Source organism: Corapipo altera, unplaced genomic scaffold (assembly GCF_003945725.1).
Source record: "Corapipo altera isolate COAL_440 unplaced genomic scaffold, ASM394572v1 75, whole genome shotgun sequence".
Lineage (NCBI taxonomy): Eukaryota > Metazoa > Chordata > Aves > Passeriformes > Pipridae > Corapipo > Corapipo altera.
Window position 1 is genome coordinate 5034317 of NW_020884887.1, and position 16244 is coordinate 5050560.

A 16244-nucleotide genomic window follows, 5' to 3' on the forward strand; every position below is an offset into this window, starting at 1 on the left:
ATTGCACCTCCAAGTCAGTCTTGCAATTCATTAACACCGGCCAAACACAACCACGAATGTGGGCTTAAAATAATCCCTGGCTGGTATCTGTCACAGGCTATTCTTTGGGCTGCTGGAAATAGCTGTGCACGTCACCCAATGTATGGGTCATCAGCCTATTCTGGGATATTCAAATAGAAATGGGCTTTGTGATCCCCTCAGCTGAGGGATCTGGGATATCAGGTTGCCCAGAACTCTGTTCTGACTCATACCAGATATAACCCAGTTCTCTGAAATCCTGCCTCTCTGTGCTTCCAAAGGTTACATGGGAGCCGGGTTCTACCAGTTCTGTTATCTCAAAAATTTTCAGAGAAATAAATGTGAAAAAGATAAATTTCCCTTTTATTCTGGTTTCCATAGTTTTCCATCAAACTGGGAAGATAATTAGATTTCCTGTGTTAACAAATTAAGCCAAGCCAAACAAATCCCAGACCAGCCAACTGAACATTCCCAAAGAAACATAATAAATGCAAACAGAAAACAAAGAGAAAAGCGGCTACAAAACCAATATTGGAAAGTGATGGGCACTATAGCAACAAAGGCATAAGTCTAAGGAATATATAAATTATTCGAAACAATTATTTGTTCCTGGATGCTGTGTATTGCACATACATCATCATTGGATAATTAAGGCTAGTTCATAATTTTGCATGTATTTCTTAACACTGGAACTTAGTGCCCTGGAGCAGTCTTTCTGAATGGGTTTTAAGCATGTAAGATACTTCTCAGCCTGTTGGACCGCGGAATGTGGCGGAAAAACGCAAGAGGCTTCATTTGGACACCGTGCAATCAGTGTGTCAGCCTCCCTGTGGAATTCTGGGGCACTGAGCAGAGCTGTGAGTCCAGCAGACAGAATTTGTAACTTATTGATAAAGTAAGGGTGGGGTCATCTGATTTCAAAATATGAAACAGTGGGTATGTTAAAGAAAATAACATTATAAATGCTCCATATGAGTGTACATCCCTTCACAGAATGCAAGAGTTTAGGAGAAAAATTTTTAAATAGTGGTTAAATTTTTTGATGTGATAAAAAAATATCAGTGAAACACCACATGATCTCAGTGACTGGAATAGTAAGACTGGAATTAAGTTCAATGGTACAAAGATAAAGGTCATAGGCACATGAACTAAGAGTAAAAAACCTGGAAGCACTTCAGTAGGAAATAATAGCAGAGGAGAGTGACCTGCATCTGACCTGGCTGGTCAGGGGGTGGAAAGTGAACATGTGGGGATGGGAATAAGTAATTAAACCAAGGAATAGCTAACAACAAATGGATAAACCAACTGATCACCCATAAATTAAACCAGAAAGCAAGGGGATGCTGGAGCAATTGGAGCAATCCAGCTCTGGAAAGTCTGCTAAGGAGAGCTGGGGGAAGAAAACTGTTAAATACAGCTCAGCCCAAGTGTAGAGATGGGATTCTGTGAAACAGTTCCCACATAACTGGAAGCAGCAGGAGTACCTGCTGGGTAACTTTGAGCTCTGTCATCCCAAAACATACAGATCCTAATAGAGGGAGGATTGAGCCCACAGTCTGTCCTTGCCATGCCCTTTTCCATGGGGCCAGTGCTTGTGCTGCTCATGGACTGGGAGCTGGGGCCATGAGCCCATCCCGGATGGGTGAAACCCTGTGGACAGGAGCTCAGCCCAGATTTTCTCCACCCAGACTATCCACAAGCCTCCTAAAAGTTCCGGAATTTTGTCTGCTGTGCCCACACATGGTGTGGGTGAAGCCTTCCCCTCTCACCCTGTGTGGGTTGGGAGCGCTGCCCCATCCTGTGCCCTCTGCGTGCTGCTGAGGCTCCTTTGAGTGCACCAGGCTGCTGGCGCTCTGCCCAGGAGAGGAAAACATCGGAATTTGTTCTGGATCCACGTCATCCATTCCACTGACACAGCTAATGATGCGAGATCCCACAAACCGCACACACGGGTGACGTCCCTGCTTCGTCGACGTGCTTCACGCTCCACCGGGAGACATCTGGGATCTGGTGACACAGGGATGTGCTCAGCGTTTGCCAAAATGTGAGCTGAGAATCCAAAAATAGGGCAGAGATTTCTAGGCTGGTGCAGGGAACAGTCCCCAGCAGGCACTGGCTAAGGGCACAGTCAGGATAACAGTCCCATAGCAACACTCCCCCCTCTTGGACAGGGGAGTTCATCCCGACCTCACAGCTCATTTTCATTTAGTTCATTTTCATGCATTCTAATAACAAAGCCTGTTTTTTACTTTTTATTTTGAAGGGAACCGTGGTTGAGTGTCCGTATAGATTTTAGATTTTTGGGATGCATTGTCCCTTTCAGCAAACTTTGACAATAGCTGACCTAATGAAGACTATTCTGGTTTGAGGCTCCAGAAGGTTCCTTCGTGTGAAGGAACAGTTCAAACCAGTTCTATCTTTTTTTCTTTCAGCTGTACCATCCTCTAACTGTCTGTTTATATGGTGGATACCAATGGAGTCTGGAATTATGCAAGCCTGGAATTCTAAAACATAGAGCTGGGTCTGCTCTTAGTTACTGATACAAACATTGAGTGTCTGCATTGATTTTACTAGAACAGACTGACATCCATACTGGCATTAAGTTTAGATATATTATAAATACTTTTTTTTCCCCCAGATATTTCCTTATCTGTTAAGTAGTTGAAACAAATCCCTTCTGTGACTCTGCTGGAAGAGGAGACCCTTTTTACCACACAAATATCATGCCAGCGATGAACACATGAAAACTGTGTTCAGCAATTTTTGCTGCGAGGAAAATGTGCAGAAGAGGGAATGAGGGGACCCATCTTGCTTGGGAAGTTAAGAGACAGAGAAACATAAAGATTTTGAGCTTATGTTATATTTTGCCTAGGAAGGGATTCCCATATTTCTGATTCTCATAAGCAAGTCATCGAAATATCCCAACAGATGGGATCTCACCTGGGGTTCCCTCCTCTGATGTGCTAAAACATGCTGCGATGAGGCTGGTCCCTGAAATCACCATCACAACATGGGAAAACCATCACAGAAATGGTGTCCAGGCCATGCTCCAGCAGGAAAGGGGAGTTTTCCTCTTCATGGCACTTGTCAGGGCCCAGCAGGGACCATGTCCATGCTCAGGTTCACTGCAGCGAGTGCTTGTTTCACTTGGCTGTTCTAGGTTTGCTTTGTGATGAAGAGAAGCATTTGGATTTTAATGTTTTTAAGCTGGCCGGTTTTAAGGAAAGCTGTGTAGGTGAGACAGCAACTTCCATTAGGAAATACAGTTCAGATGGATCTGGGAACTGTAAGGCAAATCTTTTGTCCATCCATCGGCCAGGGCTGCAGCCCCCAGCTATTCCAGCAGCAGTATTTCTGGCTCCCACATCATCCCCTCATGTCTCTGGCAGGGCAGGAGAGATTTTGGCACGACAAAGAAGAGGAGGAGCAGCGGGAGCTTTCTGACACCCGGCAGGCAGCTCCTTGGGAATCTGTGCCAGCTGGAACGAGCAGGGCAGCCAAGGAAGAGCCACAAGGAATGTGGCTTCATGTATTGGGTTTATCAAAACTCATGGTTCTCTCACGGGATCAGTTTTAAAAGGATATTTGAAATTTTGTGACAGAAATCATCAAAAAAGCATTTTTTAATGCTGAATTGTGATTACTCCTCCTATTAGTATCCTGGAAGTACTTAATATCCTATTGTTATCCTGGAAACACTTTATATCCCACCATTTTCAGTACTAATATAGAACTATCCTGCCACAGGCACAAGTGAGAGGCAATAAATGGGCATTTAGTGAAATAAATGAACCGTTGCCCGTTTGTGAAGTTGAACACAGATGCAATGACAGCGCGGGCGCGGCAGGGGGCGCTGGGGAGCGCAGTCCCGCGGGCGCAGCCGCTCTGGCCGCCGGAGGACCTGCTCTCTATGGCGGCCGCTGCTTCCCCAGCGGGCGGTGACCAGCGGCCTGTCCCGGCATGCACCGCGCCGGCCACACTTCCCGGCACACCTCGCGGCGCGCTCACTTCCGGCCCAGGCGCTAAGATGGCGACGCCCATGCACCGGCTGATCGCCCGCAGACAGGCGTGAGTGGGGCTGGGGGACGGGTGTGGGGGGGCCGTGCCGGGCGAGGACGGGGCTGCGGAGCGGCGGGGCCGCGGGGTTGAGCCCTTCTCCGGCGCTCAGGTCCCTCCTCACCGACGCACTGTGTCCTGGGAGAGCGCTGCTCGACGGAGGGGAACCCCCCCCAAAATGCTGGGGTGAGCCGCGGTGACTGCGAGACGATGGCATTGGGGTGTCCTGTGCACGGCCCAGCGCTGGGCTCGAGAATCCCTGTGCGTCCTGCCCGGCTCGGCGTGTTCCGTGGTTCCATAAACGGTGGGAGCGAGAGCGGCGGGTGGGGAAGGAGAGGAAGTTGTTGGATTTTGGCGCTCGGAGCCGGCGCTGGGAAACGGCGCCCTAGGGAGTGGGAGCCGTGCGCTCGGGACAGCGGGGAGCGTCTCGTGGTGCGGGCGGTTACTGAACCGCATCGCAGCCGCTCGACAGCCCAACTAAGAAAAAAGTGATCTCCGGGTTCGTGTTGTGGTACATTTACAGAACGGAAAAAAAACGCAAAAAAATACCCCCAAAACACAAACGAGATTTGCTAGATGTAGGTATTGCAATCAAATAATCCCCTCAGCACCAAAAAGATCTGATTTCAAACACCGAAATGAGGAAAACCATGTTTTTGCTTGTTTGGGAAGTGCAGCAGGTGTGTGTGTGTCCCACCCCCACGTGCTGCTGACATTGTTTTTGCAGTTGTTTGTAGATTTGGATGTTGGGTTTTTTCCTTAGATTAATTTATTTCTCATGTTTCAGTTCTTTGACTGTGTTTTGGGTTTTTTTTTTTCCCAATCACACTACTTGGGCAGAATGTGGATGGTTTCTGCATTCTCCTGCCTTTTCCATAGTTTAGTAATAATCTCTTTCCTGTTTTCTAGTGGAAAATAATTTGGAATTTTAAAAAACTTCTTTTCAGTTACTATTTTATTTGAGTCAAGGACTTATTTCTTAGGTTTGATATGTCTTATGTGCTTGGTGGGTCTGTGCTGAGCTGTCCCTCTGCTGGCCTTTGCTCCAGGGTTGGGATCACTGATCCCTGCTAAAAGTTTGCTTCAGTTTTGTGCTTTTCATTAGTGTTAAACTCGTTGGTGCTGATGTGGTGTTTGCAGATCTGTGGCTGGTGAGCAGATCTGATGTTCTGGTCATTACTTATACTGGTTTTAGGACTTATTCCTTGTCTTTTTAGCTTGCATGGAATTGTCTGCTCCACTTGTGTGAGTAGAACTGAAGCCCTGGAAACACTGAGTTATATTGTTGTTGCTTTAAACTTCCACGTTGTTCCTGTGGACAAAAATCTGGGCTGGTTTGAGAGAGAAAAACATCAACTTTGGGGGTTTTATGTCAATGAAGAGGAGGGAGAGTCATCGCTGAGCTTCTGTGTAACTGCTGTGGCAGAACCTGAAGTGCAGGAGAAAGACAAACCTCTCAAAGCCATTGGGTTTTGTTCCTTCCCAGACATTCTGATTCCTGCTCCAGTCCCAGTTCCTTGTGCTGTGCAGGCTTAAGTTTAATTAGTTTTTTAGTGCTGATTTAGCTGAGTATTTCTAAGTCTTGAATATGAAGCCAAATGGCCTCTGCATTGAATGAGTGATGGATACTCAATGCAAGATTCCCTTCAAAAACTGCCACAAAAGGTGGCTGAAGCTGAGGGAGAACCAATTCCTACCTTGCCTAGAAGTGCAATGCTCGTTTTGAGGAAAAGTGCTCACTGCACTTTTCCTCAAAATAAAGTCTGTCACTTTATTCTCATTAATGAACAGTCTGGAAGGCTCCTAGTTCAGCCAGGCTGGTAATTACAGACAGTTTAGATGGGCTGACCTTGAAAAATTTGTATTTTGGTGCTTGGAAAAAAAACAGAAGGTAGGAAGAGGTGACAGGAGTCACAGGGCACTGAAAGGAGTGACACAGTCCCGAGTTCAGTCCTGGCTCTGAACTAATTTTGATCCTGACCTTGAGCAGTCCCTTGGCTGTGTGTGAGTTTCCTTATTTGTAAAGGAGAAGGGAAAACAGCTTTGCAAAGCTTCCCAACAGCAACTTAAGAGCTTGAGTGTGGAAGTAGGAGTGTTTTCCCTTCCTTGATTTCTAAAAATGCTCACAGAATTTTACACGGTGCAAGAACTGAAACATGGATGTGAACTCTCACTGACAGTGCAGGTGTTTGGGGGCACAGGGCAATCAGGGGAGTCTGGCTGGATTTACTGTGCACAAAGTGAGCAGGAATCTGATTGTTCCTGGGATAAACCTTCTGCCAGGCTTTCAGGAATCTTAGTAAATTCAAATAAGGTACAACCAGGAGCATCTCTGGGAGTCAGTCCTAGGCTGTTTGTAACAATTGAGCAATTTGGTGCCTGAGTGTTAAATTCTGGGGTTTTGAACTATAGCTGCTGCTTTTTGCTAACTGTGTTCTAAACCATAATTTCAATTATTTACCTGAAGTAATCTACAGCCACCTGCAAATTGTATGCAGTGTAGTTGTTCCCATGTGAAAATATATTAGTAAATGAAAATCTGTTTGCTTAAATTCTGCATGTACCTGTTTTTACTGTTTGTGTCCTGATTTAAGTGAAAAGCTGAAGCACCTGTGAATATCTGGTCTAATCATGACTTGATGTGGTTAAAAGTCTGCATGATAAAAAAATAAATAATTTTTCACTAGGCTGAACAGACTTGGACTGAGTCACTTAAGCAATTCTGCATTTTTCTAGGGAGGCAAACAAGCAGCATGTGAGATGTCAGAAGTGTTTAGAGTTTGGCCATTGGACATATGAATGTACAGGGAAGAGAAAATACCTGCACAGGCCTTCAAGGACAGCTCAACTGGCCAAAATCCTGAAAGAGAAAGAAAAACAACTATTACTGCAACAGAGGTAAGATTGGCAGGATTAAATGCCTGGTTTATTAATGAAATAAAAGCAAAGATGGTGTCCCAGACCATTTTCTGGGATCTTTTCCTCCAGACTGTGTGATGTTTGCCTAATGTTAGAGGTGATTTGGATATTAGGTGCAATATGTACACTCAGGTCCCATAGAATTAAAAATATCATTTTAATTAATTTAATTTAAGTCTCTCTTTAATACATGCTCCTCTGAAATACACTTTAAAAGCATTGTGGCCTGTCTGTAACAAAAAAAAAAATCCACTAAGCCAAAGTTAAAATAGTTGGAGCCATTTCTTAATGGAACAGTTTCCTGAATTCCTTGGTTACTTGATTTCATGTTTATCTGATGGTACAAGCAGGTGGGTGTGAGGACTGTAAATGTGTTTATAACAAAGAGGCAACTCTTGCCCTTCTGTTCAGGTTTGCTGGTAGAATGTGGATTTAAACCTGGTGTTCTGGGCACAACCTGACAGTGTCTGTGCCAGCCCAGCCCCTGCTGCTCCCTGGGAGCTGCACTGGTTAAACAGGTGAATGGGAGTGGAGTTATCAGGTGGTTTTAACTCTCAAGCATAAAGTAACAACACCTCACTGAATTGCATAATTATTTCCTGTTTTGACATCTGAGAAAGTGAAAGATGCATCTTAACAGAGAAATCTAAATGAAACCCTGCATGTGGTGTGTGATTTCCTTTCTGCTTTGCTCTCAGTACACTTTGTGTTCTTCCCCCAAGGTTAATAATTGTTTTAACAAGCAGCTCTAGAGCGAAAAACAATGCAACACATCAGTTTTCCGTAAAGTTCCTGTATGTGTGAGGGTTATCTCTGCCATTGCAACTGCAGTTTGGTTTTGGCAGCTGGAGAGGTGCTGCCTCAGCCCCAAGGAGGGACTGTGTGAGGTCCCTCACAGCCCTTGCAGCTGGAATTACTGAGGATTTGGACATGTGCCTTCAGTCACTGCCACTTCCAGCTCAGTGTGTTGGCTGTGGGTCATCACACTGCCAGGATGTGAGTTATGGAGAGCATTCCCACCTTTTGCTGTTATCCTAGTGGGAGAGAAAAGGGTGGTACCTCTGGCAGACAGGGCTCCTGTGGCTCCCTCAGCTGTTGCAGCTCAGGCAGCAATTATGAGTCACAGGCCTGAAACACTGACTGAAGTGGAGGCTCGTTAGCTTGTGATAAGAGCCACGTAAAATGTTTGATTTTGAAATTAATTTTGATCCAGTGAGTAATCCTGAACTAATTACAGTCACCCAGTATTGTAGATAGACATCAGGAGTGCTTGGGCCTCTGAAACTTGCTCCACTTGGAGACAGAGTTTGGATGGGTTCTTCAGAAACTCGAAGTTTTTAGGCAAAGTTTGAGACTCAGATTTTTCCCTTGTTTCTTTTCTGCCGTATTTCTGGTGAATTCTGCAGGTTCACGTTGGAGGATTGTCAACTGAGGGTGAAATTCCTTGAAGCCTAGTCCTTCTGCTTGAGTCTGAGGATGGGATAATTTTATGTAGGAATTCCAGGACTGTTCAGTCTGTCACAAATGGAGATTTTTGGGCTGTAACAGTCCTCAGTGTGAGGGGCACGTGCTGTGAAAAGTCATCTTGTGAATGGAAGACTGACTAATCCTTAGGCAGGAGCAGTGTTTAATCCTGGTTAAATTGGGCTGGATTCACAGGGGTTATATAATCATAAGCTCCTTAGCTGTGCCATAAGGGATCCTGTTCCTTACATGCCAATGTTACACTTCCAAGGATGAAGCTCTTCCTTTGTGGAAAAACAGCTTCCTAGGGCACATTTTTGCTTTTTATATCGCTTGTATTGGAAGGTTCTTCCTTGTCACAGAGAAGCTGGGTCTCCCACAGGCTCTCCTTTGGAGTGCTTGTATCACCACCTTTAAAGATCCAGGCAGGAATCATTAACCAGAAGGCAAACACAGCCTAATAAGGTCAATATTTACTTTTGACAACCACATCCAAGCTGTTTCAGCATGAACTCATGTCATAGTTGTTCCAGGATCCCTCTGTTGGCCCGGTGCTGACCCCACGATTCTGATGGACACTCTGGAGGTGTCAGTAAAACCCTCACTGCCTGCCTGGCCTGGGGCAGGAGTTGGGAGGGGAGGAAAGGTGAGAGAATGCTCATTCCTGAGTGATGTTACTGCACTGAACCCAACACAGAGTGTGATTTATGGCTCTGAAGGCACTGTGGGGCCACAGGGAGAGCGAGGGAGTGCCCAGAGCAGGTCTGACCACAGGGCCTGGAGTAACTCCTGTAGTAACCTACACCTTACACACTAGAGGGAGGCACAGCCCTGTGCCCGAGTTCCTCACACACCGAGTGAGGTCCTGTCTTCTCAAAGGTGCTTTGGGGTTTAATTCTGTTTCTCACAGTGACTCATCTTACCTGTGAACACCTGATGACCCTTGGAGGGTGTAAGGCCTTAGGAATGTAAATCTGAACAGGAGGGATTATAACTTGGGTTGGGATTTGAATATCAGTGAATCTTTCTCTTGCCCACAGGAGGGTGTGGGGAGTGTGAAAAACTCCTCTATATGATGATAATGTTTCCATAGCGTATGTGTGAAAATAAAAAAATTGGAAAAATCTCATTTTTCTGGCTTATAAAGAGCATTGAAGTTTTATTGAAATACAATGCAGGTTACTCTTAACACTTTCTTCTTTCTACCCTTTCTGTAGTCTTTATCAACACATACTGTTTTCTAATGCCTGAATGAAATACATTTGCAGTTTTCACTTCCATTTTTATGTATTCAAAATGGCTTCTAATAATAAGTTTCAGTTGAGCAAAAAAGGTATCCTGGATCATGAAAATGTACAACTTCCTCATAGATCAGTGGCACGTTGTGTTGTAAGGATATGATGAGGGAATACTTGAATCACACAGGTACATTCCAGGTTGAATTATGTGCTGTGTATCTGCAATGGATTGAAAACAGCACGTGACTGGCACGTTTGACTGAAGGAATTTTGTTTTCTTTTTGAAAAGAGAATCCAGCAGTGAAGACTGCTTTGAAAAAGTACTTCTCCCTCAGTGTTTTGTTAAAAGAAACTTTCTTCTGTGTCACTTACCACTAAAACTTTGTGTGACTGGATGGTCACATGGGAATCTGAAAGACATACCTGGAAAGCATCACTATAAATAGATTTTTCTGTTTCTTTCTGCACTTGAAAGAAATGTGAAAGCTACAGGCTAATTCAGTGTTTTACCCTTTGTTTCCATCAATTCAGTTATTGTTAAATATAGTTCTATACAATTTTTTGTGTCCTTTTCCCCTGTGCCTTCCCATCTCAAAATGCTGTTGTCCATATAAAATGAAGCAAAGATGAGAGTAAGGCATCCATAACACAGAAAATTAGAGGTGAATTGCTGCTTTTTTTTTAATTCTCCTGCCTTGTAGTTGTTGTTGCTCCGGTCTGCACAGGACTGAGAAGAGTTGCCTGGTGCCTTAATGGCTCTGCCAGCAGAACACTGCTCTGTGCTCATATTAAACTCACTGTGCTGCTATTTATTTAATTTTCCTACCACATTAATCAAAGCCATTATTTTTCCCCCCTTAATTAGTGCTGGAGAAAGTGCTGCAGAAAAGAAGACCAAGAAGAAAAGGTATGTGAGACGGGTGGCAAATGGTGCAGCTGATCCTGGCTGGGATCCTGCCCTGGGTGTTGCAGGAGTTTGAGAGGGGGTGGGAAAAGTCAACACTGCGAAGAAGTGTTGGCTTTACTGCTCTGAGCCTGTTACAGGCTTTTGTCTGACAGATATTTGGAGAATTTCTACTCCTCCTTATCCGAAAACTCTAAATTCCTGGTTCTCTGCTTTTCTCCCTCCTGATCATCCTACTTCTGCATGATCTTGCTTTAATGATAAAAAAGGTTTGTATTTCTGCCTCAAAGTCCATCAAGTGTCTCTGAAACAATTGTGCAACACTGGCACACTGTTTTCTGGTCTGACATTGTTCCACCTGCTCATCCTGCTCTGTCTTTTGTTGTTTTCATTCCCTCCTGCCAGCTTGCTCTCTCTCTCTGAAGCTTTGTCTAGAGAATGAAATAAAGCACCTAAAAACCAAAAATCCAACCCCAAAACCAAACAGAACCACCTCAATCCCAAGCCAAAATCCAGGAAATAAACCTTCCCCCACTCCAAGTACTAGTTGGAGCCAAGAACTCTTTTGACATTGTTTGTACTTGACTTTGCATTAATGTTTGCTTGGGAATTTGCTTTATTAGCAGAGGAACAGCCAGAACTGAGGCTGTAACACTCCTGGTGATCGTGTTGGGAGTTTTACTCCAGGGGGGAATGTCTGTCCTGTAACAGCCTCAGTATCTCTTCTCATTTAGTTGTCCCCTAAATCTGATCTAAAACCACTTTTCAGGAGGTGTTTAAAGACTAGGCCTCTTGCCTTCTGTGGCAGTCAGTGAATAAGGCACAGCAGATCTTTAAAACATGCCTCTATTTCAGGTTATCTTGTGGAATGTGACTTTATTGGAATGCTTGGCTATCGGAGTGTGCCCATTTATTGTTGGAGTTACTTGGGACCAGTGAAATCATAAATTAACTAATTTTGAAACAGTATAACACAGGCCCCTTCTTGTCTCAGCTTTCCCAGATGCTGCAGCCTTTACTGGCAGAATTATTTTCAAGAGTATTTGAGCTCCAAACCAATGCAAAAATGAACAGAGCAAAAGAGTCCTTAGGGGAGTGGGTGGTTTGGTCACTTTTTCCTTGAAATTTTAAAACTCTTGTAGATTTGAGTTATTCTCCTGTTTTTATGCAAGCACCAAATCCATTAATATAAACTCCTTTTCAGATAGTTTGCTGTTTATATTTTTATTATATGGGAAGAATTAAATGTGGACAATTCAGCAGAGGGTTACCACTGGATATATAAGTTCCAGATTTAAAATAAAACTATGCAAAAGTTCAGGTTCTGGCAGGAGGAGCACGAACCTTTTACACAGAGTATATTTGTTTTGATATAAACAGTAATAAATGATCTCAGGTTCAACCAGAAAAACAGGCTCAGGCAAAGCAGCTGCTGCAGTCTTGTGACCTCAGGTGACACAGAGCTGCCTTCCAGGTGCATGTGTCCTTCAGCATTCCCCCCTACCATGCTTTGGTTATCCATGGAAAGCCCACTTTATATCGGATCACACCTCTCTAAAGGGTGGAATTGTGTTCTAATTCACTTGTTTCTTCAGGCCCCCAGCTGTTACTGTGCCCAGAATTGTAGGTTGGATGTGAGTGGCACCTGTGAGGGTTTAAAACCCCGGGGGGGTTTGGAGCAGAGCAGGGTGACAGCCTGGGTGATACCAGCACTTGTCCCACAGCTGGGGCACAGGATCACACAGGAGATTAACTTTTAGAAACTTGTTTTGAGGAGAAGAAATGTTATCTGCTGGAGAAATTCTGTACTTTGACAGTGGTGTAGTAGACCCAAAATCTTACATCTACCAACCTACAACATCTGCATTGTCACGTTACCTATTTCACATTACATTTTGTATTTGAATTTTACTCACTGCCATCTCCATCCTCCTCCTGGAAGTACCAACAGGCTACATGTTGAATCACCTGGAAACAAGTCCCTGCCTGTTTCCTCTCCCAAATGCAGCTATTGCTTTCCTCCAGGAGAAGCAGTACAATATTCTGATGTTTATGTGGGTGGGTTTTGGATTATAACCTAAACACTGGACTGCTGCTGTGGATACTGTGAGAGGTGATCAGGAAAAGGATGTTAAAGAGTTACCACTCAGGGGATCCTCTGACTGATTCCTGCCCATGTCAAGGATTCTGCACATCTAATGGAACTGGTTAGATTGAAACTTGTCCCATTTTTTTTTGTGTTTTGTTTTGTTTTCCTCATCTTAAAAGTAGTTTTTCCCAGACAATAAGTATTTAACCAGCCCTTATGGATTTATCTGTAATAAAGAGCTGTTGTGTCTGCACACACAGAGATAACAGATTACAGATGTATTATAGAAACTTCTGTGGTTCATAGCTCAACACACACTCCCACATTTGTCAGCTGACATGGCTGATATGTTTAAAAAAATCAGTCTCTCTTTAATAACCTTAACACAGGCATTTCATGAGTTGTATTTAAACAACCCCTCTGATTAAAAAATACTGCTTTAATTTTCCAATGGAAAGGAGATTCCGCATTATTATAATTTACAGTTCTGCATGTCCTTTGGTTGACTTTGGGAAGGGAGGTGAATCAGTGCCATTACACTTTGTTGGGAGAAAGATCTGTGGGAGAATTGAATTGTACTTTCTTGAAATTCACGTTGCCTCACTTAATCAGAGATGTTGATCTTGAGAGCAATGTCCTCAGTAAGGGCTAAGCATGGAAAAAAATGTGCAGAGCATACAGAAATCCTCTTTGCTGTGTTCATCATTCTGTCTGTATCTTGGATTGTTTCCACCCCTTCTCCACCTGGAAAACATAGGCCTCCTGTAGTGGCAGGTAATCTGGGCTCTTTTGCCAGGAGTAATCTAAGAACGGTTTTCATTGGTAACAGTTCTGACCTTGGTGAAATCACTGATTAAACCTCCCCCGACTCTTACACTGCCAGAACTTCAGTGTGTTGCAGTGAGGAGCAGGGAACTGAGCTTGGCTAATTTTCCCCAAGGCTTTCGTACTACAGGACATTCAGAATTCTGCAGCCAGGTCAGGAAAGCCCGTGGTCATTGCTAGGAACAAGATCCTGGCCAGCTTTCCCACTTACCCTCTCTCTGCAGTCCTGCTGGATTATGTGGTGTCCCTCTGCCACTGCTGTATTGGGCAAGATCCATTCGTTCAGGGTTGGAAAAGGGGAGGGGAGGGCACAGGAATTTGTCTTAGATTGGAGATGTTCAGGCCAGATAATTGATCTTTGGGTTACAACACAGCAGAAAGAACACTGTGTGATGTGGGGGAGCTGGCAGGGCTGTTCTCAGCTGGTTGTTCTCTCCCAGATCCAAAAGTGTGACCAGTTCCAGCAGCAGCAGCGGCGACAGCTCAGCCAGTGACTCCTCCTCTGACAGCGAGGACTCTTCTACCTCCTCCTCCTCCGATGACAGTGACAGTGATGAGAGCTCCTCTTCTTCCTCATCTTCCCCATCCTCCAGTAGCACTTCCTCCTCTTCAGAGTTCGACTCAGATTCCAGCTCCTCCAGCAGCAGCAGCAGCAGCAGTGACAGCAGCTCTGATGATGAGCCCCCAAAGAAGAAGAAGAAGAAATAGCCTGGGGTGGGGCAGGACTGGTGTGGAGGGAGTGACACCACTCAGAGGTGTCTGGAGCACACAGTTGCCAAACAGTTCAATGGTCAACATTTCTACTGCTAAAACTTTCTTAAGTGTTTTTTGCATAGTTGTTCATACCACATGGGAGGTATCAAAGGGCACGTGAGACTTACTGAAAGAGTATTTTTGTGGTTTATCCTTTTATGGAAGACTTTACTTTTTTAGTTCTAAAAAAAAAAATCTATCATCAGATTTGTTTATATGAGCTAAGGTCCAGTATCCTGGATGTTTACATGCTAGAAAGCAAGAGCTCTTTATTGCAGATTATGCTGTGCATCATGTGCTGTTCCTCTCTTAATGACAGCTTCACTTCCATTGAGAAAATCCTCTAAACTGTTAAAAGCAGAAGTTTTACAGTGCTGCTGTGGAGCTCTGGCATTGTTGAGCCTGAATGCACAATGTGTCACACACAGGGCCTTCCATCTCGCTGGTGACAAATGGATTCTGTGCTGCTGAGCTTGTGTTCTGATGGCTTTTCCTGATGCTTCCAGGTCAAGTCTTAACTGCAACATCCAATTTAACTAGTGTTGAGTTGTTACTGATCAATGTAGTGCTTGTCCTGCCCAGAGGCTTTGGGCTTTCCACTCTCTGTGTCCTTGGCTCATGTATTTGTAGTGTTTTCTGAGACACAGAGTCTGTCAGAAAGCAGCAGTGCAGTGAATTAGAGCTGATGCTGCTTTGGAGTTTCATCCTTGTGCCTTTTTTTGTAAATTAAACGTATCCCAGTGAGACAAGGGCTTGAGAGTGGGCATTTTGCAGGACTCCATCAGCTTCTCATACAGAATATGGTCAGTAAACCAGAGAAATAGTAACAAAACTGGGCACTGTTTTCTAGGAGATGGGGGAAAAGGCTGTTTCACTGGATGCTCGGTAAGAAAAGCAGAAAAGAAATTAAGTTCCCAAAGGAAAGTGTTCCCCTTTTGATATTTTTTCCAAGAAATGTGTGTAATGCAGGATCACCAGGCCATGCTGTTGGGCACGTGGTGAATTACAGTCTGCAGTAGAATCAATCACTCTTTGTCTGTAACACTTTGTACATGTCTGAGAACTGCCATGGGAGAAGCAAAGTAGTGCAAAAACCCCACAAAACTAACAAAAGCAGAATCCAAACACACTGCAGAACAAGGATTGGTTGCAGATTGGGAGTTACTTGGTTTTTTCTGGTGGATTGAAGCAGTTGGTATTAGTATTTTATTTTGTGATGCAGTCTCCTAAATTTGTTATTGTTGGAGTGCTCTTACTGGGGAGGGGGCATCACATGTGGAAGAATTCTTAAATATCTTGGTTTAGGTAAAATATAGTAACTAAACTATTTTTTATATTTTTATGGGGAAGAGTAGTGTGTACAATTACTTTGGAATAAACTGTACTTATTTAAATGTTTGGAAACACGTACGTTGTGTGTCTCTGTGAGCACTCCTGTGTTTTACAGAACAAGCTGCAGACTGTAAATAAAACTACCAGAAAATTGTTTAAGTCTTGTTGAGTGAATGTACCATTTAATGGGAAAAGTTAATAAATTATTAAACAGTAGTTGCTAAGTTGGTGATTACTGCAAATATATAAAATATTTGTGGTGTTTGTGTGCAGATGGTTTCATCTGAAGTTGCTTTAGCATTGCTCAGAAGGGTAGCACTGCTCCCCAGTAACTTGTCCAACCATAAATCGCTCCCTCTACTCAGTCTTTTTAAAGAAATGTTTAATATACAATATTTTTTTTTTACTTGCCCTTTCTGTTTACTTTCTCTCTACCTGTTCTTATTTTACAGAGTAAACTCCCCCAGCCTGGCCAGAGCCTTGCTCTGTTTCATGTGCCACTAGATTGTTTCCCAATCTCCTGCTGGATGCTTTCATTCAATTTTTTTTAACAAGGGAAAGGTACTTCTTTCAGGACTGTCTCCCAAAGCTGCAAAAGATCATTAATTTTATTAAACCCCTGCGAACTAGAAATTACTGCATTAAC

General features: G+C 43.9%; 1 protein-coding gene across 1 annotated transcript; it reads left to right on the forward strand.

Annotated features, from left to right (window-relative positions):
* The first annotated feature begins 3691 nt into the window (after nt 1–3691).
* On the forward strand, nt 3692–15757 carry ZCCHC10 (zinc finger CCHC-type containing 10). The gene is made up of 4 exons (XM_027643452.1): nt 3692–4086; nt 6811–6972; nt 10561–10602; nt 13954–15757. Exons 1-4 carry the CDS (start codon nt 3806–3808, stop codon nt 14219–14221), a joined length of 753 nt encoding a protein of 250 aa, XP_027499253.1. The 5' UTR covers nt 3692–3805; the 3' UTR covers nt 14222–15757.
* The last annotated feature ends 487 nt before the right edge of the window (nt 15758–16244 follow it).